At 42.0% G+C, this 25,659-nt stretch overlaps 1 protein-coding gene across 1 annotated transcript in view; it reads right to left on the bottom strand.

The window, feature by feature from the left end:
* The window catches only part of CD81 (CD81 molecule), an 82,612-nt gene extending 63,001 nt beyond the window's left edge, over window positions 1-19,611 (bottom strand). Inside the window, exon 1 of the mRNA XM_032221979.1 lies at window positions 19,392-19,611. Coding sequence (XP_032077870.1) covers window positions 19,392-19,457 — 66 coding nt within the window. The 5' untranslated portion in view covers window positions 19,458-19,611. The remainder of the gene's footprint in view (window positions 1-19,391) is intronic.
* Between the last annotated feature and the right edge of the window lie 6,048 nt (window positions 19,612-25,659).

Genomic DNA, 25,659 nt, shown 5'->3' with positions numbered 1-25,659 from the left:
GTTCCAAGATGGCGGCGCCCAGAGGCAACAGGAGACTGGCAGGACACAGGTACTGGCAACAACAGCCGGCAATCCCACCAGGTTAGTGACCACCCCTCAGGCAGCCCAGAGAAGGGGGGGAGGAAAGGCAGAGACAAAAAGAAGCACCTCTCCCCAGGGCAGAGCTGGAAGCAGGGGGAGAGGAGGAAAGGCAGAGACAAAAAGAAGCACCTCTCCCCAGGGCAGAGCTGGAAGCGGGGGGGGGGGTCACAAGCCTCCCAAGCCATCTAAATAGGAAAGGAGGAGGCATTAAAGACTGGAACAGATTTGCAAGAGGGCAATTGGCCTCAAATCCATCCCACGCCAGGGAAAGAAAAGAAAGGCTCCTGGAGGCCCTACAGCAGGTGGGACTGCAGGGGAGACAACCATTTGCAGGCAAGAATCCCCTTTGACACCCCTAGTCCTTGGGGTCTCCCTCAGAGGTTGCAATCCCCCTCCCCCATGCTGCCTCCCTGAGATCAGCCTCTGCCCCCCCCAAGGCAGGCAGGGGCACCCAGCCAGCAAGCTCCCCAGGGGCCCCCAATTTTCAGACATAATGATGCAGGCATTCCAGCAACGCCTGACATTGCTGCAGCAGCCAAAAATGCTGCCTCAGTGGCATCCTCACCTAGGATACCAGAAGGGCTGGAAACCCAGGGGGAGGACTGCTTTACCTCCTCAGCCTTATCACGGGAGGAGAGTGAGCTGGATTGTGAGGAGGGGGAAGTCAGGGAGGATGAACTATCCGATGACATAGGCTTGCCCCCGCCTAAGCTGACCTTCGCCGGGTTGTTACAGGCTTTGTTATATAAATCACTCCTTTTTAAGGGTTAAGCAGCCGCCAGGCTTGGGAACAGAGCAGCAGAGGCATCACCTCAGCAGCAGGGGTTTTCTGCGGAAACCAGGTTTGAGGAGCAGGCCATTGAGACCGACACAGTGACAACTCCCAGGGCCTTCCTTGAATCGGTCAAGTGCCAAGGGGCCACTCCCATGTCGGGGCCCATGCTCACATCCACAGACAAGGCCTTCTTCAAGGTGGACCAAGACATGGAGGTGGTGCTATCCCACCCACCGGGGCTCCCCAGCATTGGCACTGCATACACCCCCGATTTTGCCAGGGGAACCTGAGCAGGCTCTGACGTTGGAAGACAGGAAGGCAGACCTCACCCTCCGAAGAGGCATCAGGCAGCCGCCTGGGTGGTGAAGGCCGCCACCACCGCCTCATTGTTCAACAGGTCTCCTCTGCTCTGGCTGCAGGAGCTGCAACAACGGATCCCCATTACCGAGGTCAGTGCGCACCAGGACATCAATAAGCTGGGGGCGGTCATCCATTCTGTGGCAGATGCCTCATTGTCTGCAGCCAGGTTTGCCTCCAGGGCAATTGCTCCATCGTTGCATCTGGCAGGCTGCTGTGGCTGAGACAGTGGCAGGCGGAGGTTCACCACAGGTGGCGCCTGGCATCCACTCCTTTCACAGGAGATGTCCTTTTTGGACCCGCTCTGGACCCCTATCTGGTCGAGAATAAGGACTAGAGAAAGGGGCTCCCCACAGCCTCTAAGAGGGGCAGTTCAGGATGGTGCCTTACTCCAGACGGCCCTGTTCCCGGGGACAAGACTTCGGGTCCTCCTTCTGAGATCAGGATCCCTTCAGGGGTTCAGAGGCGGGGTACACAGGTCCAGGCATTACCAGGAGGCTCTTCCAGCAGGCAGAGATGCCAAGATAGGCAGTAGAAGGGCAGGCAGCAGAAGCGGCCCTTCCGAGGGGGCGGAGGATGTGGCAGGGGGGATGCCCCTCCCGCAAAAACTAAGGCCAGAACCGAGTCACCCCCCCCATAGGGGGGCGGTTGGCATTCTTTGCCGACTGCTGCAACCGTGCCTCATCAGATAAATAGGTTCAGAACACCATGAGGCACAGCCTGGCTCTGGCATTCCTGTCTAAATCCCCGGGGTTTTCCGGAGCTGCCCGGTTTCAAATAACCCGGCATGGAGATTACTGATGCAGGAGGCTATACAACTCCTGCTGGACATGGAGCCATCCAGCCAGTGCCTCTAGACAGCAGGGCCAATGGCATTACACCATCCCTTTTGTAATCCCCAAGGCATCAGGGGGTTGGAGGGCAATTCTGGATCTGAAGCGGCAGGACCGCTTCAATCGTTACAAGAGGTTCAAAATGCATTCCCTCCACTCCATCTTGGAGGGAATCAGACAGGGAGACTTCCTCACTTTTATAGACCCCCTCAGAGGCCTATTTACACATTCCTATCATTAGGGATCACAGGAGGTTTCTTAGGTTCTGCTACCTGGGGCAGCACTTCCACAACCAGGCCTTGCCCTTCGGCCGGTATTCCTCCCCACAAGAATTTACCAAGGTAATGGCTGCCTTAGCAGCGAGCTGGAGGCAGATTCCAGTTAGGATTCTAGGCCACCTAGATGACCTGCTCATACAGTCATCCTCCTTTGAAGGGGGCATTAGGGGATCTAGATATCACCTTGCCATTCCTGAGGGAGCACGGGTTCTCGGGGAATCCGGTTAAAAGCCAACTCTACTCTTCCACTAGGCTCATTCACCTAGGGGCTCTGATAGACTCAGTGGCAGGTAAGGTATTCCTGTCACCCGAAAGACAGTGCTCGCTAAGATGACTAGTCATCCAGGTAATCAAGGGAGACAGGGTGCCTTTAGCCACATGGTCTAGATGGTTAGGCACCATGGTCTCAGCCTTTGGCATTATTCCTTGGGCCCGTCTCTACATCATTCCACATTCTGGACACAGAACAAGGGTCTCACAAAGGCTGACCTCATCTACCAGAAGAGATATCAGTGTTGCTAAAAACAAATACAGCATTATAAAGCTCTGCTTGGTACCTCCAGATTCCTCCTCCTCATTTCAATTTAGCAAGAGAAGACATTGCAGCTCATTATTTAAGTACCTTTGGGGGAGGAGAAAGGAATTTCCCCAGGCTCAGCTAAGGAAGTTCCTTTTAGTCAGATACTTCTTTCTGGTAGAGTCAACCCACAGTTTTGGTGCTGCCCTCTAAGGCAGTAAGTCCACTTTTTCTTCAGTGTGACAAATCTTCATGTCACCCTTCATTCATCTCGTCTATAAGTTAACATACTCAGAGATTTTTCTTATTCCTCATAGGGCTTGGTTTTCAAATCCTTCATTATCAATGAATTTGCTCCAATTCGTGGAAATTATTTTTGAATTTTGTTATAGAGAACTGAACATTTTTATTTATTTTATTTTTATTTATTTGTTTGTCAAACATGTTCAAGGTAACAGGTATAATTATGAACATAAATATGAACAAAGGAAATAGATACAGATAAATGAGGACAGTAAGACAGGGAGGGAAGGCAAGCTAGGACGCTTATGCATGCCCCCTTTAAGTACCTCTTAGGAATGGGGAGAGGTCCACGGTAGACAGTTTAAGGTTGAAGCTGTGAGGGTTTGAGGATGTAACAACGGAGTTGGGTAGAGCATTCCAGGCGTTGACCACTCTTATGCTGAAGTTGTATTTTCTGCAATCGAGTTTGGAGTGGTTTACTTTGAGTTCGTATCGATTATTTCCCCTTGTATTATTGTGGTTGAACCTGAAGTAGTCGTTTACAGGTAGGACATTGTAGCAGACAATTTTGTGTACTATGCTTAGGTCCGACTGCAGGCATGGTATTCCAATTGAAACCTTGATCAGGCAATAGGGTAATTAGCTTCAGTGATCTGGATTCTTTACTCCCATTAAATAAAACTCTTTTAAGGAGCTATTATATATGGAATCACCACCTCCCATCAATTATTCAACGACTGTGAGTCTAATTGTAGATTAATCACAATAATGATATGCATGAAATAGTAGCATCATGAACATAAATATCATTAAACCTTATGGGGTTTTCAAATAAATAAGTTATCATAATACGAATGTAAGAAACTATGCTGAGTACATTAGGAATATGTGGATATTGTTATTTATAGAGTAAAGAACGTGCATGGAGGGTAGGAGAGAAGTAACAGCTCCCATTATTGATGCCTCTGAGGAGAATGGAATATTTATCTACGAACAGACCAGTTGGCCACCGCCAACACTGGCAAAGAACAGCATGCAATACGATCCAAAAATAGATGTGAATTTTAATCCTTTCAAATGGGTGACTCCCTGGACTAAAAAAAAAAATCCCTTAATACAAACCAGAAATCATTACAGCAGCAAAGAAAACCAGGAGAAGCCATAGTGATAAACACACATTACGTAGAAATCATTCTATTGAAATAATTTGACCTTCCACATTAAAGCAGTTAGGCTCATGGCCAAAACTGCAAACTGACCTGGCTGTTTCCAACATTTCCCTGGGACATCTGTGAGAGATTTATACAGGAAAAATTCTATCAAATACACAGAGGCAAGCTTGTCCCTTGGAAGAAGGCAATTCATTCACCAGAAATCCAGAAAGACATGTTGTTACTTTTGCTTATTAAGGCATATAAATAAAATATAAACTAATATTGTTTATTTAAAATTATGATTTGGTTACTTGTTTGTAATCAAACTGCAGGTGACTTGAAAACACAACTGCTTCATCTGGCAGATTCCTATTTTAGAGCATATGTACTGAAGTTTGTACCACTTTTGTCTTACTTCGCAAAAATTAATTTCGGTCTATGAAGTCACCAAGGATCAAGATCTACTTCAAGACATGTATATAATCCCATCAAGTTGCCACACCCAGCTAACTTTGGCTAATCTCAAAGAGTTAAACAAGACCAGACATAGTATCACTTTGATGACAGACACCATATATATCTCAGGGCTATAAATTAGATTAGTAAATTGAAAGAGTATTCTGGGAGTAGACATTGGTAAATACCATGTCTGTATTGCTGTTGAAAAACATTTATTAATCATTTATAGAGCCGTCCATCTCTCACAAAACAACTCTGATAGGTCCACATTGTCCCTATGAGTCAAACCTGATTCACCAAATATTAATATTTTATTTGATTGAGCTGTTTTAAGATCAGGCTATTTTATTCATCTAGCCCTACATTGTGACTGATAGACAAAAAAGTTCTTAAAGAAGGTCTTGGACAGAGATTTTCTGTAAGTCAAAATGATTCACTGCTGAGCTACAGTCACTAAAGTCATTTTATGTTTTACAGCCATATATGAAATATTCAGTGACAAAATATATTATGGAGTATAATCTCTCACTCCGGTTGTTATGAATTACTATAAACTGAACTTGAAATGAACCTTGAAAACAAGCCGTGTTGCAAGCTGTGTTCACTCAAATTGTCTGAAGAGAAGACCTGTATTATTCTTGGATAAAGCATCTAAGATAAGCAAATCCAAGTTATTCTTAAAAGAAAAAAAATCTACAATTGTCAGAAAAGAATGTTATGTTTGGAAATTAGCAAACATAAATACGTATCCCTCAAACACTATCATAATATGTGCTGCCAGTACATTGTCAGCATAACCAAATATAATCAAACTAGATTTCAAATTGTAGTTTTGAGATGTATTTGGCTGTGATGGTTTTTTTAAAAAAAACAGATTTGCAATAGCCAAACAAAGCCAGTAGTTCCAGAGAGAAATGAAGAAGAAAAAATCCACCCTAAAACTCCTATATATCTAACTGGACATCCTAAAATGCATATGCAGAGAGCTTTAAGAGAGTACAAGATAACACAATTTGACTATACAATGCATTAAGTCATCACTTGTTTAAACACTCACTAAAGCCAATTTTTTAATATAAAAATAAACATCATGGGTGATTATTTTTATATTTTATATGCATTCTAGCTTATTAAGAAAGAGTACCATGCTTTTATTATTCCCCTCCTCCCTTCATGCAAACAGTATTCCTTGTCTTTAACATGTTTTCTAATCTTGGTTAGTTCCTATCTTTCACATTCCAGCCTTATTTTGGAGCCACAAATTAGAACCTCAAATTTGGAATCCTCATAAATTGTGACCTCCTGATTTTGTTTTCTCACATGATGAAATTAGTTTCACAGAACAGTCCAATGAATGAAGACAACCAGGACAAGTTTAAAGTTTGTTTCACCATTGCAATCATTCTTGGAAACACTGCATTTGTGCCGTGATTAAAGTAGTTTTTTCCATCAGTGAGAACATGTGCTTTTATTTTTGTAGCTTTAAATATTTAAATAAAGATAGTGTGATGCTTTTCAATGGCAGGGGTAGGCATTCATGGGTCCTACCTCAACATCAAAATGCTAGAATTCTCAAGAGCGCAAATATAAATGTATCTATAACCACTATCAAGGAGATCTCAACTCACTTCTTCAGAATTCATCTTTTCTATATTTCTTTTTCACTTTATTACTTTTCTTTAATTCAAATTTTGAACTGTTTTAAATTTTGTTGAAAATCATCAATAAACAATATTTTTCAAAAAGTACTAGAATTCTTAGTGCCCACTAAATTTCTGAAAGGATCTAACCCCACCCCCTCCCCTGGGAGAGTTAGAGGCAGTTAAGAGGCTATGATCAAGAATCCATCTTCGCAGCACTTGAGTCTCTATCCAATACTCCCTCAATCCCACACTGGTGATTTTAACTTCCACAGCAGCTTTTTACCCAATGGCCAAGAATTTTGTACTACAAAAGATAACATCCAAATCTTCCAAAATCCTTGTATGCGAAACAAAGCTATAAAAGCCAGCTAAATAAAGTAGATTAGAACTTGAAAAATGTAGTAACGTACAATCCATGTAACTATACTGAAGATAAGCAATTAAAACAACATAGTAATAGATCTTCTGTTTTAAAATTGACAACTATAAAAATCACGAATGAGGATTCTAATCACAGCCCTTGCTCAGGAAATAGCCAACAGCTAATTAGAATGTATATACTGTATATACTCGAGTATAAGCCTAGTTTTTCAGCCCACTTTTTGGGCTGAAAAAAGCCGCCTCGGCTTATACTCGAGTCAGTGAAAAATTTGCCCGAAATGGAGGAGAAAAAGGGGCGGGGCCATGCCGCTGGGTGACACTCGTGAATGGCCCAGTGCCCCTGTGAGTTTCCCCTCCCTCTGTGTCAGTTTGCCGCGCAGCGCGCACCGCACCATCCCCCCTCCTCACGTTCTAATGTAATGCAGGGCTGTCTTACGATTCCCCTTCCTCCCCCTCCTGCCGCTCTGCAACGATGTCCCACCTCCTCCTTGTTATGGCAAGCAGCCACATAGCGATGTCCCACCTCCTCTGGTACAGTGATCCAATGATAGGAATCACTGTGCCGTGTGTCATAGGAGGCGGGACATCGCTCCCGCAGCTGCACGGGACATCATCATCACAGCGGGACATCAGCATCATGAGGTGAGTGAAGTATTTCATTGAATACACCGCTAGTTTACTGTTTTTCTTTGAAATAAATATTCAAAAACATTATTGGTATCTATTTTTATTTTTGAAATTTACCGGTAGCTGCTGCATTTCCCACCCTAGGCTTATACTCGAGTCAATAACTTTTCCAGTTTTTTGTGGTAAAATTAGGTGCCTCGGCTTATATTCGGGTCGGCCTATACTCGAGTATATACGGTAATCTCCATGAAATAAAAATGGCAACATGCGTGACTCAAATATCTTATTTTAGGTCTATATCATGTTTACTGCGACCACAAGAAACAGAAATGTGTGTGTGTGAAGTTTAGAAGTTTACAACGGAAATGCACGAACAGTTACTACTTGTAATTATATAACCCAGTTTGCAGTGTTAAATGCATGTTCTTGACCTGCCCCAGTTTGAATTAGAGACAGAGATGTATGAGGAATATTTTAGTTATCTAATAGATAAAGTTGCTTGGATTCCTTTGGAACTGAACTCTGATTAGGCAAATCCTGCTGAGAAGGCTGAGTCTATGTTATTAGGGGGAGAAATTAAATCTGAAACTCTAATTTAGGGAGGTGGGGTGCCCCAGAGATTGACACTCTTGCCTCTTTTGTTTAGCATTTACATGAGCCCACTAGGTAAGGACATCCATTGGTTTTGGATCAAGTGTCACCAGCTAAACTTCTTGACCTCATATCAATCAAATGATGCAGTTTGTCTTGTTCAATACCCAAGGACTTGATGGGAGTGACCATTGGCTTACCTGAATGGTCGTTCTCTAGGCACTGCAGGAGTGTCCAAGCATGGGTTAACTTCAGCTTGCTGCCCAAGGACTGAGTTCAAATCTTTCTGTAGCCATGCCTCCTGTTCCTCACAGAGGCTCAGTTTTAAAAACAAAGGTATACGATCCAAAGGTTGCTGTATGGAAAAATCTGTGTCTTATAGGTGCTAAGTCCTGCACCCATACAAGAAAACCCCAGGGCGGGGTTGGACACTCCTGCAGTGCCTAGAGAACGATCAGTCAGGTAAGCCAACGGTCATTCTCCTAGGCGCTGCTTGGAGTGTCCAAGCATGGGACATACCCAAGCTATGTGGTCCCAGGGTGGGAAGAAGGAATGTCCTGGGTAACAGGGGTTGTAAGGACCCGCTGTAAGACCCTCCTTCCAAACGAAGCCTCAGCCAAGGCAAAGGTGTCCAGGCTGTAATTTCGAATGAACTGAGATGGCGAGGACCAAGTGGCTGCCCAACATATCTCCTCAATGGGTGCTTGAGTGGCCCAGGCGGCCGTCATTGCAGCGCTCCTCATGGAGTGCACTGTTATACGAGGAGGAACAGGCCTGGCTTGTTGTTTGTAGGCCAACTTTATGCATGCACATAGCCAGCGACCTATGGTGGAAGATGACACTTTCCTGCCCATTGAAGTAGGTTGGAATGAAATAAAGAACGATTCTGACTTGTGAAAGGAGGCCGTCCTCTTTTTGTACACCTGCACAAGGCGGCACATATCCAGCTTGTGCCAGACCCTCTCCCTGGGATGGCTAGGGTGCGGGCAAAAGTCGGGGAGGATCACCTCCTGCGTTTTGTGGAATAAATGGTTAATTTTTGGTAAAAAGGCTGGGTCTAATCTCAGAATGACCCTGTCCAAATGAATGATACAAAGGTCCTCCCTAACAGAGAGCGCAGCCAGCTCTGAGATTCTGTGCACCGAGGTAATGCCTATGAGGAAGGCAGTTTTGAGTGACAAATGTCGTAGACTAGCCGAGTGAATAGGTTCGAATGGCGGTGATGTTAGGGTCTGCAAGACAATTGACAAGTCCCAAGTTAGGTAATGATGCACCGTCGGAGGGCGTAAGTTGGTGGCCCCCTTCAGGAATCTGTGAACCCTTGGGTGTCTGCTGAGCGGTTGAGAATCGTCTCTGGACAAGATGGTGGCCAGGGCTGTTGTCTGCCCCGAAGTGTGTTGGGGGCAAGGCCCTTGTCCAAGCCCTCCTGTAGAAAATCCAGGATTTACGGAATTGTCGCAGCCGTGGCAATGATATGATGGGAGTGACACCAGGAAGAGAAACTGATCCATGTCGCATCATAGATCTGCACAGTAGAAGGTCTCCTGGACGCCTGGATAGTGTGGATGACCTTGTTAGAGAAGTTGTCCTGCCTCAGAAGCTCTCCCTCAAGTGCCACATGGCCAATTGAAGCTATCGAGGGTCCGGGTGAGGAATGGCCCCCTGGCAGAGGGAGATTTCCTGATCTGGTGTACGAGGGATGTGATGTTGTCCCTTCGCTCCTGTGTGAGGAACACCCTACAGGCTCTGGAGTCAATCACAGACCTGGGGGAAGGGTTGGGAGAAAATCCAAAGTCCCCTTCATATGCCAGAGATGGAGAGCCCTCCCGTGGAGTCTCCACCAAGGGAATGTCTGAAGAAACTGGTGGTGGAGGTGGTTGTCTGGCTTGCAGAGTTTGTGCCTGGGCACTAACTGCATTTTGAAACTGTCTCTCCAGGGCCTTCTGTCTCCTTTCAACCAACCTTTCTGCAGCTTTTGAGACTTTTTTGGCTTGGGGCTGTTTCCCTTTTGCAGGGCAGCCTGCACTGTCCCCCTTGGCAGCAGGGTTGGACCTGCTACGTTTGTTAGCAGGAGGTTCAGCTTGATCCCTGGCTTCAGACACGTTCCTGCTGGTCATGGCACACTTCTTTCTCAGTCAGAGCTTTAGATGTGATAATCCCAGTAATGCAATAGTTCTGGAAGTATGCCCCTTTAATTCAGTCCAAGTTCTGAGAAAAACAGGGCCTTGTTGGGATCAGTAACAGTCAGCAATATTTTGGTGCCAAAAATGGAAGTCCCAAGGTGCTGCAGAACTGTGCAGTGATAAAGCAAGGAATGGCCCGAGAGAGCCATACTCCTTGCAGACGCTCTCAATAGTCTTCCTGGGGAAGGAGAGATGTGCCTGGAGACCCTGAGCGAGATCCCAAATTAAGAAGCCCTCCCCAGCAGCGATCTGCTGTTGAAACCAGGTTGCGGCAAAGCAAATGGCTTGAGAATAAAGCGTGCCACTTTTTTTCTGTCCAAAATGGCCACTGCAACCTACGGAGTGCACTGGGGAGTTGCCGACAGTTTGGAGAGCTCAGTAGAGCCTCCATTCTAAATTTAGACCACCGACAGCAAACTCGGAGGGATCCCTACCTGCCTACCTGCCCCCAGAGCTTGCCAGCAGCCGCTCCAAGCAGCGCCTAGGAGAAGTGAGAGTCAAGCTCATTTTTACACAACAAAGATGATATTTGGGTCACCCAAGACCAGAGATTTTTCTCTCTTTTTTTGTCCATGATGGAGTATGACATCCTATTCAGAACTGGGATGCAACCTAGGAATTTTCCTAAATTCATAGCTCCTGCTTAAAAAGCAGATGATAAAAGTGGCCAAGACAGCCTTTGTACAGATCCATCTGTTGCACAGGTTGTGCCTGTTTGTGGATTAGGAAATCCTTCAGATACTCATGCCCTAGTTACCTTATGTCTGTAATGTGGTCTACTGACGCTGCCTTTGAAGACCACTCAGAAATTGCAGTGAGATGGCCAAGTTACACTGTTGCTTCAGAACAGTGGTTTCTGGGTGAATGTAAATAGCAATAGCACTTAAACTTATATACTGCTTCAGAGTGCTTTACAGCTCCCTCTAAGTGGTTTACAGAGTCAGCATATTGCCCCCACCAATCTGGGTTCTCATTTTACTGGCCTCGGAAAGATGGAAGGCTGAGTCAAACTTGAGCCAGTCAAGATCAAACTCCTGGCAGTGGGCAGAGTTAGCCTGCAATACTGCATTCTAAACATTGCGCCACCACGGCTCTGAAGATGCTGGTTGCCACCTATAAAGCTCTTCATATGATAGAACCTGGCTATCTGAAGAATTGTCTGTTTTTAAGTAGTTACTATATGATTTTTCTCAATCCCAGAATTCGTAAAAGAAGATGTAAAGAAGACTATGTGATTGGAGAGAGCGCACATGGTCCAGGTAAGTCCAAAATAATAATAAGGCCTTGGTGTTCCATGAGCTTGTTTTCTTGCAGACGTTTCAATTATCCAAACAAGGTAACATCATCAGTGCTAGTCCAAATAATGTCACATTATGGGAACCTGGAAGTGGGATTTTCTGTCACAATACCTGCTGTCTGGATAGAATCCCCCCTCTATACATTTATATGGCCTGGATCCTGACATGATACTTAAAACCATTAAAAGGGTTTTAAAAACTCAAAGGGCTCCACCCAAAGAGTCAGATGATGTACACAAATGATATAGGATGCTCTTTGTTGTTCAGAATTCTTTGTGAACAAAAGTCAAATTAGCTCATACATAAGAACTCAAACATAAGAACATCTTCATATCCCCTTAAAACCATATCTAAGAAACTTGGGCTTAGATAAATTATACATCTAAAATGAAAAAAAAAAATACTTAGTTCCTTACATTGTACAGCATCCATTCCTCAATATATTGGTAAAAACCATGCCTTGTATAGCTTATTAAGAAAACTTTGGGTGTTAGAATGTGCACAACTTGATGCTCACAAATAATTAAGTATAGAGTTAATAGTGTTTAAAGAACCTCCAGTCACTGGAAAGTGACTGGAGGTTCTTTCAGTCAACCTTCCCTCTTCTATTATCTGCTTGGAATGTAACAAGAATTCAGCAAACAAATCTTGTAGGTCCCTTTCCATGAATGGGAAATCTGCTGGATCACTAACCCTTGAACATTTCTTTTAAAATTCTATCTATTGTAGTTTTCATTTTAATTGTTTCTACAAGCTTTAATTGTTTATTTACAAGCTGTTGGGAGAGGATTTTTATCCTGAAAGTAGGGAGGAGGAAATAGAGAAAGACAATGTAGCCACATTAGGAGCAACATCCAAGTTTATATTCCAATATTCAAAGGAGACTAATAAAATATAAAGCAATCCAACAAGATTAAGATCCATTACTTAGTTTAGAGAGGAAATGGCTGTAACAGTTTTAAGTTATTAACAGCATTAGGTATTCACTCCAAGTTAACAATGGTAATAGGGAAACAGATTTACACTAAATAGGAAGCCACAGCTGAGTAAATATTTACTAAACAGCAGCTGAGTACTTAGAGCAAACCATCAAGAAAGGTCACCTCTCTCTGATTCTTCAATAAATACTTTGACCACTGTTTGCCAGATATACTTTAGAAATGCAACTTTATGTTTACCAGAAAAGGATTGCACAATGGGGGATGCTTCCTGTAGCTTGATCATCAGATATAGCCCAGTTATTTTAAAAAAAGAACTGGAGGGAACTGGAACTGCAGGAATTCTGCCTACATTTCTTCAAACACTGTCTAAAAGTACACGTATAGTGGTAAACGTGTAGCATTTGAGATTAAAGGACAAATGCAGTTGCATCAATTCAACTTCTATGGAAACAAGCATAATAGAGCCTGCCTTAAATTATTTATTATAAATACTATATTATGAAGTACCTTGTGAATGACATGATAAAATCTCAAATGGAACAACCAACACTTTTCCTTCTATACTACCTCCAATGTTCATGAGATTTAAGAGACAGTTCCAGAGTTCTCAAAAACAAAGAATGAAGTGGCATAACAGTAGGAGATGAAACCTCAATTCAGATGCTGCTTCAACCATGGTTTGAGAATTAGGAATGTATCATGAGCCTATATACATGCTTCTCTCCCTTATCTTCTTCAATTGTCTCCTTTATCCTTATGTAAACCCATAAGCTGCTAAACAAATTGATTTACAAGCCATAGTTTTACAAACTCTCTTCAGCTGTCTTGAGACTGGCACTAAACAGTTTATCCAGTTTGGACTTAACAGCAAACAGCTGTAAACGCAATCCAGAAATAGAGGAAAAGCAGGAGCAGTATTGTATGACATCATCAAAACATTGTGCTGTCCTCCAGAGCTAAGTAAAAGAGTGAGACAGACAGCTAGACGAGTGTGATAAACAAAAGGAATAAAAGCAACTTCTGTTAATTTCATACTCAGGTGTTGACCATACCTGTAGCTGAAGTTTATTTCAACTTTGCTGATGGGAAAAGTTTTCAACTCACCTGAAAATAATAGATTAACTGCAAGAATACAGGTGGGACATCCAAATGCTCTGTAACATCTTATCATTGTTTTCAGATCACCAGGAGCTGCCATGAGACAGCTGACTTACTTTGCCCAAAAAGTGCTCAAGTTCTAATTCTTGATTTCTACAGCTAAAAGAACCATATGCATTTAAACAATGCTGCATCCTTCATCTCACTTGGTTATTTATACTAAAGCTTAATACAAGATTAAAATGAAAAATAGGGCAACTTGTTGCATGATTGTACAATCAACATTCATACTGTTTTTCTATAACCTCCAAACAAGATTTCTCATAGACTTCACAAAGCAGCCAATTTGTTGTTCAGCTTCATAAATCTTGTTGCCTTCAGTGCCCATACACAGATAAGTCAATTAACACTAAGAAAGGAATATGAGAGAACAAATTTGCCTTATGATGATTGGGTTTGAGGACACTCTTAAGGGGCTCTTCTGATTCTTTTATACTTTTGTTTGCCTGGACACCATAGAGCAGGGCTGTCCAACTCACATCGTCACAGTGGCGTCATGTGATATATCGGGAATTTTTTTCCCCTTTGCTAAACCGGGCATGGGTGTGGCCAGCACGTGACACATCTGGCCCATGGACGGGGAGTTTGACAGCCCTGCCATATCTGGGGACATGTTCAAACAAGAATCATGATTAAGTTCTTAATCATAATTAACATGATTTGCAACAAAGGTTAATTTCTATGCCCTCTTTGTCCCCAGTATAATCACTTTTCAATTACTGGTAAGGATACAAATTCTTAGATTTTGTGATTCTTCCAACTGTGAATTTAGTGAACTGCACACCTAGGATAGATCCTGGGGACTGCTGTTTACTATGAAAGTCCTATTATAGGAAGAATAGAAGTAAATGTTCATCTAGATTTAAATCTCAACTGGCATAAAAACACCAAGGAACGGGCGTCATTGAAATGTTATTGGCAAAGCCATTTGCAGCTGGAAATATAATTTATTTCTTCCTGCTTCTCTTCAATTTATAAGCATGTTTTAGCAAGTGGTTGTTTATAAGAATTTGCTAACTCATTGTTCCCAATACCAATCACAGAGGCTCTGCATTTATGCAAACTTTATGGAAATATAAGAAGATATGTGTGCTAATATTAATAGGATCATTTTCCATAATTGTTTACTTTAGAGAAATGCAAAAATTATCTCACTACATTGCCTTTCCCATGTGCTGCTTCTTTACATTTCAAGCTAATTTTAAGCTTGAAATTTTAAGGACCACCACCCCACAAGTTTCACAAGGGAGATTTTTCTTCCCATCCACAACTACCGTATTTTCACGCATATAACCCGCAGGCAATGTACGTTTTTACCTACCCCGCATGCCCCCCCCGCGGGGTATAAAAGTGGGCAGGGTATACGGAAAATATTTTACACGAATATTTTCACATCAATATAAAACGTTGTCCAACTGTTGTGCGTGCTTAGAAACCCGTCTTCATGAATGGAACTTCCCCTCCTCCTCCCTTGTGTGGGCGAGCTCATTCCGCTCATCACCGGGGTCCTTTTTCTCATCGGTGGGGGGGGGGGGGGCGGGGGCGGCGCAAAATGGTTTCTTCTCCACGGCGCAGTGTTGTTTTTCCTGGAACTGCACCGGCCGTGTAAAAGGGCTGCACACGGCCGGCGCGCCTCGGGTTCCGCTTGAGATCATCTCGAAGCAACGCTCCCTTCGCGCCGCTTCTCCTCCTCCTCCTTGGGCGGGCGGGAGCGGCGAGAAAACGGGGGCCGCTGTGCAGTTTGCAGCAATGGCAGAGCTAGAGGAGGGGGAGGGACGCAGCTCGGGTCAGAGCAGGCTCCCTTCGCTTCGCCTCCAGCAGATGGTCGTCGTTCCTCGCTAGCCGGCCAGACCGCCGCTGCGGGTTATATAAGAAGGCGGGGTGTATAAAAACTTTTTTGCATAAATCTTGAAAACCTGCGGGTTATTTGCGTGGGCGGGTTATTTGCATGGGCGGGGTATATGCGTGAAAATACGGTATTTTATGACAGGCTACAGTATGTTTTGTTTCTCGTGGAATGACCTTAAAGTTTGTACAACTCATAAAAATGCTATAAGAAATGATCTCATATCAGCCCAATGTCCTTGCTTCTATTGTTGAACATGAGCTTTATTTTTCTTATTCTGAGGAAACATTTAGCATGAAATGCTCTAAGTTTCACCAAAAGCTCCTCACTTCCATTTGACTCTATATGATTCTGCTGTTGGGACCCTCAGGAAACTCCACTCTTGTCTGAGAAGAACAAAATACAATCCAGAAAAAGGCAAAGAGGAACAATTTCCGAATTGTGGCCAAGAAACTAAATTTGAGAAGTCTTTAATGACATTATCATTTTTTCCTAAGAAATTTGAAGAAACTAAATCATTTTTTATAAATGAGGCAGGAAAGATTATGCCTTCTTGCACCCAATGCACGAAATCCCCATAAATATATCTTAATTAGATCTTCTCTTAATACAAGGTTTTCATATTTATCTTTTTAAAGTATTTGGAAGTGGACTAATGGAGGCCGAGAGAAATGGCAATAATAAGGGCAGTTATACTGTAGAAAATTCTCTTATTATTAAGCAATCGATCACAAGGAAATGTGGAACTGAATGGACAAAACAGTGAGGAAAGTTTAATTTTAACCTTCATTACAAGAAGTTGAAAACAAATGTCTGGTGACACAGCAGAAGAAAAATCTGGATTAGTTTGCACAATAAATCTTATATAACCTTCTTTTAAAGTTTCAGCCTTTTCAGATTTTACCACTATAAATACTACGTCAACATACTGTCAAACACTACCTAAAGATAAGAAAGAATTCTAGATAAGGAGAAAGTGGAGAGAGATACAGATGTTATTTTTTCTCCCCTCCCCTATTTTGGAAGGAAGAATGGAACGACTTGAGATTACACCAATTTTATCCATTTTGCTTTAGTCAATACAATTGTTTTGGAACACATTCGGGGACTCATTCTCTGGTTTTCAACATACTACAAATCCCTTATGCATATTTATTCATAATTCTCTCTCCATCTGTTCAATATCAATTATAATAATAACAACTATCATTTCATTTGCAGCTATCCCTTTCTTCTGTCCCTCAACTCTTTCCTGGTACCTGATCAGAATCCTTTTAAATCAGGACCCTTATAATTCTCAGAATCCCAAATTCAAATTGAATGTTGACAGTCTGAGAAACAGAGCTTTAAAACATTGTCACAGTTAGCCTCCATGAGCAAAGCAAAAGGATAATTAATGAACTGCAGCTGGTGCATGCATGAAGGCTAATCTGAGTGCCTTTCTCCACACTCTGCTTTTGTCTTCAAATTTAAGATTCTAGGAACAGATTAACCATATCAAGAGTACATGAATGTACTCTAGCCAGTATTTATGTAACTAATCATAAAAAAATTATTTAAAAAGGAAATTCCAAGATCACTTCAATTTTTTCAAGCATATTAAATGAATGATATATATGTATTCTGTGATCAGGTTGTTGACGACTCTTAAAGACCACACATATATTCTCCAAATTCTCCCTACTTGGCTTTCAGGTCTTCCAATGGAGCACCCATTGCCACTCTAGGTGAATGTGCATGTATGAATATGTTCACACAATATCTATACACACAAAAACACACAATAGATAAAATTTTGAGAAATAATCTTGATTGACCAAGCTGCTTAGAAGTTGCTTATAAAGAATTCCCAGAGACTCCAAACCAGATGTCTTACAAATTGTCCAGCTCTTTTCCAGAATTCCCAGAACCCTGGGAATTCTATGAATCCCATTAGTTATAAATACTGATTGGGAAAATCTGATCTACCGTGTTCAGGTGTTTATATCCTGTAGCAAGTTAAAACACTGGATGTTTGATTTGGGAAACAGGGCTGTGTGTGAAACCAGCCACTGTTGGTTTCTAAACTACAAAATTATTCTATAATGCTACATATCTCACAACAGTGACTCTGGTTGGTGTACAAGGATGAAACAAACCACAACACATAAACTTACAGTTTACTTATTCAAAAAGTGTTAATCACACTGGCACTAATGTAATATATGAACTCAGTTGTAATCTACTACCTCTTCTTAATCCCTTTCTCTCTCCAGAGTTTAATGAAAAGTACAGGGCACAGATTTAAGGAACATCACAAATTGACGCAGTTTGGAAACAGGGTAACTCTAGCACGAATGGGATAAAAGAAAACACAGGAATTTGTTTTATTTAAGATTGTTTATGAGTTTCCAAATGTCTATAAGAATTTCTATCAATACGTTTTAGCATTGTATGTATGTATGTGTGTGTGTATATATATATTCAGAAGTTAATCAGTATTTATAGAGAACATTCCAGAAACAGACATATCTTGCTGTTTACTTCTAAACCCTTCCTTATCTGAGATGATGGCATGTAAAACATTTCTATACAGCTTCTCATTGAAATGGCTTAATTCGGACAGTTTCAGAGAAGCATTTAACATATACAAGATATCTTAGCCCTCTTCCTCAACAAGTACTCAACATTGCTAGCGTTGGAAAGTAATTAGATTTACAAACATTCTCACACTACATTCCCACAATTTTTTTTTATTTTTAGCCAAGAGCAAGCCTCAATATCTGAAGGTGAAAACTTAATTTCTTCCCCATATGAATTTTAAATAATCTGTGAAAGCCTGAATTTCTTTTCTACTTAAAACCATGGGAACTTGGAGAAACTCAAGACCTTATGAGATTCGGGGTGTGGTTGGTGCAACAACCAAGGAGGGAAAGATGAGATCATGAAAGGCAGTCTAAAAAAATGCTGTAAGTCATCCATTTTAAACCAACATTCACATGAATATTCAATTTCTTCTTATAGACACGAACGTTCTTCTTCCCAATCACTTCAATTCTCAGGCCGATACATATACAATAATTTCCATAATTCATTAAATAGAAAGAAGCAAAATGAATGCTAGATTTTCCCCCCTCCGACGTGTTACTTCAAAAAATAAATAAACGAAACCCCCTTAGACATAGCCACTTAGCTAGTGTTCCAAAACAACCTCCCAAAAATCTACGGAATACAAGCTCCCTGTAAAAAAAAAAAAGCGGTTTAACAAACAGGAAACTAACTCATGCTTTCCACTAGATTTATAGAGAGGAGTTGGCACAAACTGCAAGGGACAATAAGTCTCTTGGGAGATCCAAATCTGCTCCACGCAACAAAGCTCTCACAAGAGTCTCTTATTACAAATCTGCCGTCGGTTGGGGAGTTATCACAAAGAATAACATGAAAGTTGGCTAAGTTGAAGTTTAAAGATGCTACAAGTACACGGTTGCACGAAAGATCCACAGGGCATCAAAACCAAAGGAGGCGTCTCTACTTTGTATTTTTTTTAAAAAACAGGTTAAGGGGGAGACGTAAGAAAGAAAACCGGTTTTGGAGGGATTTTTTTTTTTTTTGCGAATCTGTGCCTGCTCGGCTCTTCCTACTTTTCCACCCCGTACTCAGATTGCTTTGGGGCAAACCCAGGTCCTGAGCTCTGCTGTCTCCCTCCACGCGACGTCCCTTTTCGGGCGATGCAGCAGAGCGCTTTTGCAGGAGAAACGTGCCTGGCTGCCTGGATGAGGCAGCCATCCCTTCAACCTCACGCCGGGGGGTGGGGTGGGGGAAATCGGGGAGGAAAAAGGCTCGCCCGGCCCGGGCTTCTTCGTGCATCAAGGTAGCAGGAGATGCCAGCCTGCACCTTCCTCTCGGAACTCGCTTCTTTGTTTTGGTGGAGCGAGGAGAAAAGCAACCACGACGTTAATCACGGTGACATCTCCCCCCCCCACCACCACCTTCAATCCGCTCCAACCCGGGACGGAGCAAGCGAAGGCCCAGGAAGACGCCACTCACCCAGAAGACAAAATTGAAGACAAACAGCAGGTATTTGATGCACTTGGTACAGCCTTCCACTCCCATCGCTGCGGCGAGGATTTAGTCTCTTCTTTTGGAAAGGAGGAGCTGCGCGTCTTGTAGCTGCGAGGTCGGAGAGATGTTTTTTTCCCCCGTCTCCCTTCAGGCACACAGACAACCAAGCCACCCCTTCTCTTTTCCGTTATTTCCCCTCCCTTGCTTGGGATTGCAGACACCCTCCCTCTTGTCCCTGGACCCTAGCCAAGTAGCTCCTCCCACTGGCTGTGGAAAGGCAAAACGGGGGGGGGGGGGGAAATCACACTGCCTCCTAGAGGCCATGGCTCCGGCCGCCACTGTCTCAATGGGAGGGGGCCGGGGGGGCCTGAAGCTTGAGGGGGGGGGCAGTAAAAGGAGAGAAACCAGTCCCTGCCGTGGGATGCAGTCTCCCCGATGCGGCTTTGTGTGAAATCGAACCGCAGGGCTGGTTTTGCATTGAAATGGAACCATAGAGGAAAGAGTTCCCTTCCCTTTTCTTCCTCCAAAAGGAGGGAAACAGACTTGCTATCTGGTCATCGCGTTTGTTTGTTTTTTAAATCCATCTAAAGATTTTTCATTAATAAGCGATCTGCTGCCCGTCGTCCTGGTGGTAGTATCAATGACGAAAAGGTTGCTAGAGGGGTGAACCGATCAAAAGGATTGATCGCTGATGCAATAAAATTATCTGTGATTCCTTTCAGCCTCCGTTTTTCCACACAGAAAGCATGACTTTTCCATCCCGGAGAACAGAACCCTCCAGGATTCAAGCAACAAGTTTGTTTGTTCAGAAATGCAGCAAATATTGGCCTTTTATATGGAACAAAAAGCAAGGAAGGTCTTCGTATCTTGGTTTTGTTTTTCTTCTTCACTTTATTTCCATATGTGTGTGTGTGTGTGTGTGTGTGTGTGTATACACATATACATATATATGTTGTATTTGTGCTGATAAATAAATAAAGGGAGACTAGTATAGATCTATTTCAAGCTATTTAGCTCTCATCAGCTAGCCATACCCTTACTGGGATTCGAACCTGTGCTGTATTACATCTTAGGCAGTTAGCTTCCTCCCATAATTGTGGCATACCAGGGGTTGTGACACTAAATATATACATATATATACATACACACATACAAATAGAACTATTCCTCCATGAGAAACAATGCTCCTAGACCATTCTGCAAAGCTCCATTGAAAGATTGGGAATGCTTCCCCAGCACTGCAAGGGATGGCATATACAGCAATCTACAGCAAGTGTGCCAAAGAATTAAGGAACTCAAATAAAACATGTTGAAATCTTACATTGATAAGATTGCCGTAAAATCAAAATCCCCTCGCCCTGGCTGGACCATGATTGAACAGAGTGAAGATCAGTCAAGGACAGGGCATCTTAGAGTTAAATTTATTTCCCAAGGATTTCTGAGATTTCTCAATTCCAAGAGATCCAAGACTGATCTGAGCAAGCAATTGCTTAATTTCAAATTCCTGTGTAAGCAGCAAAAACATAGGACCCGTGACGGCTTATGCTGAATTCAGACTATTTTGTGGTCTGGGTTGGCTTTACCCTGTTCTTTCTACAATATGCAAACAGCAACTTCCTTTTCTGTGCAGGCGCTTGGGCTATTATGACTCCCTAACTATGTAGTGAAGGTGGTTTATAAAAGAAGTCCTGGCCTAAACTTATCTGTTTCTGAAATGTTTTAAAAGTGAACAGCCTAGGACTCATAAACACAGTCTGTCATGAGCCCTTTGTTTGTGAGCTGGGAGTTGGCTGAAAAATATAGAATAAACCCTCTAAAATAGACTTTGCATAATTTAAACAAAACAAACAAAAAAGTTCCAAATTCTCCTGATACTCAAAGGTCCCATTTTGAAATATGGTGGCACTGACCATTTATTCACCCATTTTGTCCATTGTCTCATGTGCGTGTGTGCGCGCGCACACACACGCAGATGCATGCACACATATGCATTAAATGTGACCTCCAACCATCACAACTTTGCCACTTTTGAAAAATTCTGAAATATCTTTGCAAGGAATGGGGAACAGAGAGGGAAGAATGGATATCCTGCCTGGGATATGTGATTATTTTGTAAAGTTCTTGATGCAGGTGAAATGTCACTTCTTCCAAATTCATGCTGCTGAACTTGCATAATTTAAAGTAAAGAAGCCCTAGGTTGATGGGAAATGAATTGGCTACTTCCAAAGCCCAGGATCTGTCTGTGCAATTGGTCAAGCTATTTGCAGAACACTTGTTGGTTTTTGTTGTTGTTATTCTCCTATTTGTCTTTGGAAGGAAAAACACAGATTGTCTCATGATGTTCCCTGCCTGTTTTTTGCAGTTTGAAATGAACTCATGTGAAAATGATCCCAGGCTGGCTCCAAACTATCTGGTGAAAAAATTGGGATTCGAAATTCAGTGGTTTGGAAGGGTCTAATCTTAAACAAAAAGTAAAACTAGGATCCTTTGCCTTTAATCTTGGATCTGGATTACCTTGTAATTTCTGTGCCTCTATAATATTTGTCTAGGACAGCTGTCCCCAAACTGGGTATCATTGTTAGGCTTCTCTACATTTTTTTTCTTCCTGAATTAATTACATGTGTGAATCTCTCCAGTTAGGAATTTTACAGCGAGTGGAGTCATGAAACAGGTTTGGCTTTATGGTGACACAACTACATACAAGAATGGAGCTGTGAGGCAAATTTAAATTATTTTCACAAAAGTGCTGGGGGGGGGGAAATGAAACCAGATTTTGATATTTTTGTCAATAGAGTCCTGTTCACCTTTAATTTATTTTGTAGTGATAGTAACCCATGGCTTTTCAGTATAAAACATCAGGGTTGTAGGGGAGAGGAGCTTCAACAAAAGGCTTGGATATGTGAAAATCCTTGCACCTTTCTAAAGGAGCTCATACAAGGTCAGCCTCTTGTTTCAGGGAGTTGTAAGTAAGGAATTCATGATGAAATGAAACAAAAACCTAGGGGATAACTAAACAAGACTTGCTTATTTGGCTTGGCAGATGACTACCCATGGAAAAATTTCCCACTCAGAATTATAGTGGGATCTTACACAGGGCATTTAGGAAAAGGCTGGACTAAGACATTCATTGAAAAGAGCATTACAGAGTTAACAGAATGTGTCATATGTTAATTATAGCTGGCAGCTCTCTTTAGAGTGGAAACAATTTTTCATGTCTGATTCAGAAACATTTCTGAAGTTTGTGTTTAGTCCACTGGGAACATTTATTTCCTTTTTGTGAAGTAAAAAGCAGACATAGAAGTTACATTTATCTGTCACACATAGTTCTGAATTTCTTAGAATTTAGCCAATTTTCTACATACGTATTCATCTATTCTTTTAGATGAATACACTCAATATTTAATCTTTGTGTTACCCTTTAAAAATCAAGCAGTTTAAAACCGCATTGTTTTAATAGAATAGTTTTTAAGTTTTCTCTCAAAATCTTTGGGATATAAAAGTTCTTAATTTTGCCAGGGATATGTTCTGTGACAAGTAGGAGAAACACTGATCTAGAATTTACTGCTTGTTTCCTTACTTTTTAAAAACCAATTTAGGAATATTTTCATGTATACAATATGGGTTGTGTCAGACTTAAAGATTTATTGTTAAGAAGGATGAGCCAGATTTTTTATTTATGTTTTTTGTTTATTTATATTATTAAATGTATAGGCCACCCGAATCCAATATGACATGTTTTATATAGGAATGATGGAGAACAAAGAGGATGATTATATTAGAACCCTGATTACTGTCACAATCAGCATGGGGAACTTCCCCCCCCCCCAAAAAAAAAAAAAAAATAAGAAGAGTACCTACAAATAACAGCAAAAAAGCAAGGGATAAAAAAAGAGCACACAAAAGTTAAAGTTAACACACAAGTTAAATAAATTCCACATAGCTTTCTGAATATTTGAATTTAATGTAATGTGCTTACCATTCTCATGGATTAACAAAATATGGGCTAAGAAAAGGAACCTCCTTGAAAGGCTTTATTTAACCTATATTTAACATTGTGTTGTAGCTTATTGGCAATGAAGGAGATAAATCTCTTTGTTTTCTTCTTATACCTCTTGGTCGTTTGATCTCTTGGCAGCATTCTGTAATATTGACCAATGTATCCTGCTGGACTGCCTATAAGGTTTGGGAGTAAGGAGCACTTTTTTAATGGTGATCCTCTCCTTTTGTGAGTAGTTCCAATTAAAGGTAGTGAGGAAAGAACCTTCAAGGATCTGCTTCAGTATTGAATGCTAGGGTTTGGCTCTCTTTTCTCTATATCAGTGGGTCTCAACCTTCCTAATGCCGCGGCCCTTTAATACAGTTCCTCATGTTGTGGTGACCCCCAACCTTAAAATTATTTTATGTTTTCCGTATTTTTTCAAAAATATGTGTTTTCCGAAGGTCTTAGGTGACCCCTGTGAAAGGGTTATTCGACCCCCAAAGGGGTCCCAATCCACAGGTTGAGAACCGCTGGTCTATATGAAGCCATTGGGAAAGACCCCCTGTCAATCTGAGGGGAGTTATCAGTATGCTGATAATACTGATATAGATTATCACCCAGGACAGAAATGTTGTTGAAGCTCTCGCCTTTTGCTAATGCTTTGAGGCTGGGAGGGACTAAATTGGACAAAACAAGCCTAAATTCAATCCCAGAAAGATGGAGTTATTGGATGCCCCAATTGCAGCGCTTCCTGGACTGAGAGGCCATGGTGACAGTGATTAATGCTGTGATCTGTGTGGGACTACTTTTGAAGATGACTTAGACTTTGCAGTTGGAACAAAATATGAAAATCAGTTTGCAAGGTACTACTAATTTTGCAATTGCAGCCTTTTGCCAATAGACCTTAAGTCCAGTTCAAAATATTTGGTTTAACCTATAAATTCGTTTATGGTTTGGCTGTTAGGCATCTTAGGCATCATCTCCCACAAATTGATTCTGCTTGTCCATTGCAAATGTTTAGGGAGAGGGCACTCAGGAACTTGACATAATATTTATAATCTATCAATGACAATAACAAATGCTATTTGCCTGCAAGCAAGAATAGTAAGACCACAAAATAGACAAGGTAATAGAAAATGAAGAAGCTAAAGTGCCTTGGGGCTTTAGAATTAAAATAGATAAGCACCTGACACACAGTGGTGGGTTGTAGGCAGTGCACCCCGGTACGGATGTAACGGTGCCTGCTCGGAGCACCGTTCCAGTATGGTGCTCCAGAGGATCCATCCACCTGCCCAAGCTCCTTACCTGTATTTGAGCTCTTTGGTGCTTCCGTGCATGTGCACAGAGCGCACGGTGCCTGCGTGATGCTCCGCCGAGCAGCTGGAGCGTCATGAAGGCTCACAGAGGCAGCGCAAGAAGTAAGGACGCATGTGCGCGCTGCGCATGTTCATGTGATGGACGCCGGGCCCCGTTGTAACTATCGGTTGCAACGGGATCCGGAACCCACCACTGATGACACATGATACTCAAATTTAATAATGACTAATAATCAAAACAAGTCTGAATAGTGGACATTGCAGTAGCTGGATTTAGCAGAATAGAAGAGGAAGATATAAAGATAATACAAAGATCTGCAAAAAGAAGTAGAAAGACTGTGACAAAAGAAAGTAAAAGTTAGGCGTCTTGGGTGCAATCCTGAAATACGGTATTTGAAGCATCACTTGAACACCATCGGCATTTGCAAAATGTGCTGTTGGCTGCAAAAAGCAGCTTTATTTGGAACAACTTACATCTTGTGACCATGATTTTAACACCCACAAACAACAACTTCCTCTATCTCGCCTTGCACAGGACTTAATAGATAGATAAAGATACCAAATTCAGTGTAAACATCTGACCGACTGTGTGGCCAACCATAATAATTTTATTTTTAAATTAAATTAAATTTATTTTTAAATTTTATTTTATTTATTTAACCATGACCTGGATGACTGAGAATCTCTTCAGACTTTTGGCTATACAATTTGGGATGAACACCCTTTGAATGGGAGTAGGAATGGATTTCCAGAGGAAAAAATGGCAGACTACAGGAACCAGGAACACTACTCAGGTAACCCTAAGGACACAGATAAACTTCCAAGTGCTTCAAGGACCCTCTAAAAGGATGCAGATTGCCAGCTGTCTCCAAGGAATATAAATCATTCCATTGCCACCATCCTGTCAAAAGCTGAAGAAGCTTCTTGGATGAGAAGTGAAATGTCTTCAAAGAAAAAA

Source organism: Thamnophis elegans, chromosome 1, assembly GCF_009769535.1.
Source record: "Thamnophis elegans isolate rThaEle1 chromosome 1, rThaEle1.pri, whole genome shotgun sequence".
In the NCBI taxonomy this organism is placed as follows: domain Eukaryota; kingdom Metazoa; phylum Chordata; class Lepidosauria; order Squamata; family Colubridae; genus Thamnophis; species Thamnophis elegans.
The sequence above is the reverse complement of the archived record's forward strand: the minus strand, read 5'-3'. Positions and strand labels throughout refer to the sequence as shown.